The sequence below is a fragment of the Acyrthosiphon pisum genome, chromosome A2, assembly GCF_005508785.2.
Source record: "Acyrthosiphon pisum isolate AL4f chromosome A2, pea_aphid_22Mar2018_4r6ur, whole genome shotgun sequence".
NCBI lineage: Eukaryota > Metazoa > Arthropoda > Insecta > Hemiptera > Aphididae > Acyrthosiphon > Acyrthosiphon pisum.
This window is the reverse complement of record NC_042495.1, coordinates 112,887,161-112,894,314: the sequence shown is the minus strand read 5'-3', so window position 1 is coordinate 112,894,314 and position 7,154 is coordinate 112,887,161. Positions and strand designations below refer to the sequence as shown.

Genomic DNA, 7,154 nt, shown 5'->3' with positions numbered 1-7,154 from the left:
TTCTCTATCTTTTTTGTCATGGGTGACTTAACTCTAAGATTACTTAAACACATAGAAAAAATGATTTTCTGTAAATGCGTTTTGTCTATGTTGCGCGTAGGCCAGAGAGAGAAAACAAATAGTGCGCTGACAGCCTCTTAAAAAATATTTTAATACAGTTAATACAGAATTAAAACGCGTTAAACTTCTATGTAATATAATATAAAAGTATAAAACCAATAATTGATTTGTCACCCACATAAAATATTATATAAATAAGTATAATTTATTTTTCTCTATCCGCAGGAGCCATCCACTTCCCGTATATTACGATAACGATTTGACATACTACCCCGATAACATTGTAAACGCGTACCTCACAACAATCAAGGCTTTTGGCGATGGCATAGAGTACAGGTCTTCCAGAAGGAGTCAATCATACAGTTGTTTGTTGAGAATGATTGACCGCGAGTCCCGGTGGACTTACGAATTGGGACTTCCAACATTAGTCACATCTCTCATACATTTGAATATGATTGGATATCCGTTCGTCTTACCGGACATGATCGGTGGAAACGGTTACAACAACTTACCACCTTCCAAAGAGATGTACATCAGATGGATGCAAGCAGCTGTGTTCATGCCAGTCGTACAGTTTTCGTACACTCCTTGGGACTTCGACGCACAGGTACATGCAACTAAAGACTGTGTTTTGATGTCACACACTAATCATATTTTGTTATGTCGGCTAGCACCGGTAAGGCAATCGTAATGTATTAAAATATGTTATTGATATGTTATAGACGTTAGAATTGTGCCGACATTTCATGGCACTCCGCAGCAACTATACCGACACAATTGTGGATTTGATGAAACAAACTGTTGCGCACGGTACCCCAGTGAATCCTCCGGTTTGGTGGATCGATCCTACTAGTACAGAAGCACATGCAATCGACAACCGTAAGAAAATGCATTTAATTACTGTTGATTATTGTAGACTATCGTCTACTATCGTCTACAATAATTATTAATTTACGTTCGACATTATTATTAACGTACTGATATAATAGTAACAAGTTGGTGTATTCAGTGACAGCGTGAATAACTATTTTATGAGGCGGCTGTATCACGCAAAAGTGGTGGTGGGTATTCCATTGACTCCAGACTCCAAGACTTAGAGGGCTAGACTAGTTTATAATTTATACTTGCATAGTCACATACGACTCACATATAAAATTTGTGAAAATATAAATGTAAAATGTGAAAAAAATTATGTGTAGGTACATATTTAAGGTGGATGCTTCATAGGAAAAAAAATTGCACGCGGCCACTGGGTATATAATATTGTATGAATAAAAACAAGTATGTACGTAAGGAAAAGTAATCGAATATTATCCCTTATAAAGACAGTGTAAGCTGCCACTTAACTTAACGATCGCTATTTGTCATTTAGGTGGATTATCGTTATACAGGTATTATCACCATGTATTCTAATTTATGTTTATAAAAATCATGTAACTGAATAATTTGAAGAACGTTATTTATATTATGATTGTATTTCTATCTATTGATTATTTAAATCAAACTTTTGACATCGATTAGGTACAGCCGGAAAAGTCTTGTAAATAATTTTTAAAAAAATATTAATTATTAATATTTTTTTTTCGATTTGTGAAACATATTCAATCGTGTTTAGTAAAACATTTTTAAAATTATAAATCGGGTATAAATTCTACTTCACAAAATACATTCTTCTCGATTGAAACGATCGATCATAAGACGACATGATGTTCGCTGATCTTTGATTTCAAATTCATATTATATTATAAGTACCATTGTCCATAATCCTGTGATGTGCTCCATAATAATATGCTCTTTCCTAGTTTTTAAATTTTTTTTTATAATTCCGATTCTATTTGTTTGTTTTCATTCTCCTGTAAAATAGTTATTTGTTCAAAATTAATTATTTATTTTTATGTGTTTGTTTTGTTTATAGAATTTATGTTGGGTGAAAATATTCTGGTAGCTCCAGTTCTCGTGGAAGGTGCAACTTCCCGTCATATTTACTTGCCCAAGGGTATGTGGAGAGACGAGAACCATCCCACAAGTCCACTCTTGTCCGGAAGAATATGGCTGATCGATTACCCTGCCAGCCTTGAAGTCCTCCCGTGGTTTACTAGGGTTAGTCCCGAGAATCAACCATCCAGTTCGGTTTACCATATGTCGTCTGCTACTTATATTATCGCTTTAAGTTTAATCGCGTATTTATTCCGATGAAATTCGTGATATATCGTTGAATTCATAGATACCTATACCTTACTTAGTGCAGCATTATAATATAATTTTTATATATATTTTGATTGTACAGCCAGTGGTCCAATAACTTAGCTATAATTTGATTTAATTTACTCAACTGACGTGATATTAATTATAATTATTACTTTTGATGTTTCACTGTACGTTTTAAAGTTTATTATTATTGAAATAAAACGTGTCGACAAGTGTGTAGAGTGTAGAAGAAGGCTCTAATGAAAAAATAAGCGTACCTAGTCACTAGTCACTATAGTCGGAGTAATTTGACTAAGAACCTCTTGGGATAGATACTACTTAAGACGCTTATATAGAAGGACAGTTAAAAGTTAAAATTTTTTGATTTATTATATTTTAGTAAATGGACTGGTATATTTAAGTTTTCTGGACTGTTTAGATTACATTTGGTTGTGCATAATATTATTTTATTAACATTAATTGCTATTCCCATAACAGACGGATATATTATATTAAAATTGTTTCGTAGATACTGAAGAAAATAATGAATTACTCGTTACAACTCAGGTATAGTAGGTATAATAAATTACAACTAATATTTGTAACTTACTTAGATTAATATATAATATATTAAATATTTTTGATTTTTATAGATTAAGAATTTAAATCTGTATACTTCATAATGATATAAATATAATATATATTTTATATTTTTAATCAACAAATGGTTATTTATTTTTTTGTTTTGTCCTGGGTGTTTACGCGTTAGGTAGGCAACTTTCAATTTACAACAACTTGGATGATCTTCCTCTCAATCTGCCCGCCGACTTTCCTAGGTTTTGTCATAGAAATGGTGTATTTAAAGTTTTCGCTATGTAAAATGCTTATTAAACCTAAGGTGGACAACGAAGAAGGTTATTTAATAACTCGAACGACTAATCAGCTTGGTGCCGATAGAATAGTTAGCACAAAATATGACGAAAATACGACAGCACTTGGTTTTCGACTGTGTGGGAAACTAGACTTACCCTATTGAGTGTGGTCGGATACTTAACTCGCACGACAACAAGTATGTGTGGACAACGGCCATAGTAGTGTAGAGAAACAGAGAACAATTTTAAAGATGCAAAAAGGAAAATGAAAGTTATAATTGTGAGGGGAAGGTAGACTATCTGTAATCGAGTCGATTTGGGACAGTGACTACGAAGAACGCACATAATATCGGACAAAATTCTTGGAACTAACATAACATTTCTACGAATATCAGGTAACGAGAGAAACCCATCCATCGCCCAACACGAATTTGACGGTAATTTGCAAAACGAAAAATGGTTGTTAGTGGGCCTCATAGAAGATGTCTGTCCCATTGCCGAACTCGGGTAATCGATATCGTAGTGAACATAATGTGGGGGCCCGAACGATGTCCAGAGCCACAGGCTTATAATAATTTATGCTCTTTCATTTTAGTACTTCTCATTTTATTTCAAATTATAATATACTCTTTACAATGAACCCCGTGTAAAAAGCAATGACCGAAGAAGCATAAACGTTTAAAAATACATTTCATTGCAAACTTTCTAGCATACACAATTTATTCTTTATTCCATCCTAATAATTTCGAGAAATCCCTGTCGAAGGTTTAAGAAAATATTGTGTCGTTACCACATTTTTATATAATTATAATTATATAGTTATACGTATTATATTATATTCTCAACATCAGAAATTCCATGAGTGGATGGCTGTTATTAATCAATTCTCTCGGGCACGTTAAATCACTGATCCAATATTCATATTATGTATTTATGTATAGAATGTTAAGGTGCAATATAATTCCTTAATTTAAAAAGAAAACAATTAATTAACACTAAAATATTCATACACCCATGATAATTTTAATAACGATGTAGTTATTTATATGTTGGTAAGTATCAATAACCATATTAACCGTACAATATTTTGAAACTGCAGGAAGTAAGTAAGTACCTAGACATTAGACAAGGATGAAATATACAGCAGAAATATTTATTCATACAAGTTGTATGCTATTTAAAAAAAAAAAAAAATATGTATTTGGTTATTTATCAGTTTATCACTTATCTAACCAGAACAAGATTAAAAGATTAAACATTTTATGACGTTCATAACCATTACAAATCAATAACACTAAACTATTTACAGTCATTAATGAGATACACTTGACATACTTACTGCACATATTGGATCCATACGTAATAACACAATACAGCTAATGTTTAAAAAACTCATTTCAATTATTGTTAAAAATAAAAATAATTAGCTATACAATATTTAAAAAAAATATTTTTTGGTTACTATTTGCAAATAAAACATTTATTATAATTACAGTTAGGGCAGCTAGTAAAATATATATTAGTGAATATTTTTTAATATTGTCAAATATGAAGTACTGTATAATATATTATAAAAAAGACAATAATATTATAAAGTAGCTATTGCCTGACTGATGTTCGCGTATATGTTTATAACAAGTAAATCAAATAAAATGTTTTACGACTTGGAACTTTAGATTTTGATACGATTTAAATTTATTATTGAGATAGTTAGGTATACATTTGACATGAAAAATATCTCAAAACTTCTATTAAAAAAGTATAGGTAAGTATTTTACACGATAATACACATCAGTGAATTGAGCTTCGATGGAAATTTCTGTTAACAAATACTTCACATTAATCTATGATTGTGATGTACAATAAATAACTGGTATATAAATAAAGATAAATTAATGTGAACATAACACTATATTGTTATATGACACTCAATATCATAAGTCTTATCTCTTATCAGACTTATGTCAAAATAATAAAACTATAACGCTAATATCCAATAACATTAATACAAAGACGCTCTCCACGTATGCGTTGTTGTACATTAACCAGAGAAATGGCTAAAGTCTTAGGTAATTATTCATTTTACAAAATTAATATTTATAAATTTACTATAACAATTTTATTTTATATTAATGGGAAGCACTTTTTAAAATTCATTAAGCTAGTTGATCCCGAGCACTTCGTTGCCCTTTAACAATCCAACTCTATATAATTAAAACATTGTGTTAAATTCGTCATTAGTGATATTCAAAACGTCCAGAGGAAAATTCCCGTGGATTTATCTCATCTTAATCTTCATCAAAGATTTTCAACTAAGTCTTAACAGTGGTTAGAGTGGTTAATAATCACACTCATTTTGATATTTTGACCAAAACGTATAAAATACAATTGTAAAATAATTATAATATTCAATCATAGTAACTATAGATTTTTTTTTTGTAACCAATAGCAACCCTATAATTCAAACAAAAATGTATTATTAGGTGGGTATTAATATTTCTATTATTTCTATAAAAAATTTTCAAATTTGCAATAAAAAAAATAAGGACTACTTTTTGAGACAAAATATAGCCTATAAGAAAAATCAGAAAGTTACTACACTATTCTATAGTATACATTTTATTTTTTTAACATCGGAGTAAATATTTAAAGGTATTATAACGTATATAATATATAGGGATTATTATACTTTTTTTATTTTGGCTTATGTTTATTAAAATTTAATAGACGGAGTTCAGCTCATTTTTTTAAATCAACTCGTTTGGATAACTCAAATAAATTTTATTGCAGCTTACCTAATTTTACCAAAATATGTATGATATAATAAACTGCTTTTAATAAAATTACTTTTTGTAAAATATATGGGTAAAAAGACATTGATTTAAAATTCAAAAATTTTATTTTAGCCTTTTACCTATAGGTAATATAACATTTATTTCAAAAGTATATAATTATATTATAACTTAAGTTTTGTTTTCATGTTTAGCATTTTGTGTTATCGCATTGACGTTAGCACCGGTGTCATTAGCTTCTGACAACATCGTTTTATACTCTGAAGACGAGAAACAATTACAAGTGGAGTATGGAAGTAATTAAGTTTACATACAAATACTTAACATTTAAAATATTTATATTCTGAGCGTTGTGATTAATGTATTATGGTATTATAATGATGTTTTAAACTTGGTCAAGTTTTCGGGCCGGATACAATCATTTTTCTTTTTCATAATTAAGAGAGATTTTTCGTTATAATGTTCTAACAATATAGTTTCACGTTAACCTAACCTTGAATGATGATACCCTGCAACGTCACCATTGAAGCAAAAAAAAAAAAGAAACTGATACAAAAAAACATAACATTATCTATGATTCGTTTTCCATGAATAGGAGAAAATTTCAAGTAAAAAGCTACGTTTTTTAATTAAGACTGTCATCACATTGTGGAGCAGTAAAAGTAATTCAATCTTTTACTTTAAGAGTAGATTTTTCTCGTAGCAAATCGGATCAATATGGTTCTTTTTAAAGTAAAAATTAAATAAGTAATTAAAATGATTAATTCTTTTAAAAATTATTGGAAAATAAATGTATGGTCAACGTTCGAAAAAATTGATTTAGTTTATTCATTGTAATTCAAAAATAAATCGTTGTAAAGACTTAATATTTTCACCAAATGTACCTACATATTATTACCACTTTCTAGCAGGGCTTGCAAACGTTATAATAACGTTATGATTATAACGTTATATTTGATAAAAAACGATTGAAATTTGTAAACGTAATTATAACGAAAAACTATAAACATAAATAAATAAATAACACAAAACAAAACGTAACGTTTAACAAAATATATGATATATCATTAAACAAAACATAACGCAAAACGGTATATATTGTATTCCATTAAACGAAATAATTAATTTCCAATTATTTAATAATACTTAGTATTATTCAATTATTTATTCGATCCAAGTAATTAATTTTATCCCGTATCCGGCCTATCCGGGAGATCCGTATTTGATTATTTTAAATTTAATA

At 29.3% G+C, this 7,154-nt stretch overlaps 1 protein-coding gene and 1 pseudogene across 1 annotated transcript in view; both read left to right on the top strand.

The window, feature by feature from the left end:
• Positions 1-2,702, top strand: part of LOC100162447 — a 9,167-nt pseudogene extending 6,465 nt beyond the window's left edge.
• Positions 2,703-5,084: 2,382 nt separating this feature from the next.
• The window catches only part of LOC100164540 (myogenesis-regulating glycosidase), a 12,011-nt gene continuing 9,941 nt past the window's right edge, over positions 5,085-7,154 (top strand). The window contains exons 1-2 of the mRNA XM_001952639.5: positions 5,085-5,188; positions 6,106-6,207. Of these exons, the coding sequence (XP_001952674.2) occupies positions 5,146-5,188; positions 6,106-6,207 (145 nt within the window). The 5' untranslated portion in view covers positions 5,085-5,145. The remainder of the gene's footprint in view (positions 5,189-6,105; positions 6,208-7,154) is intronic.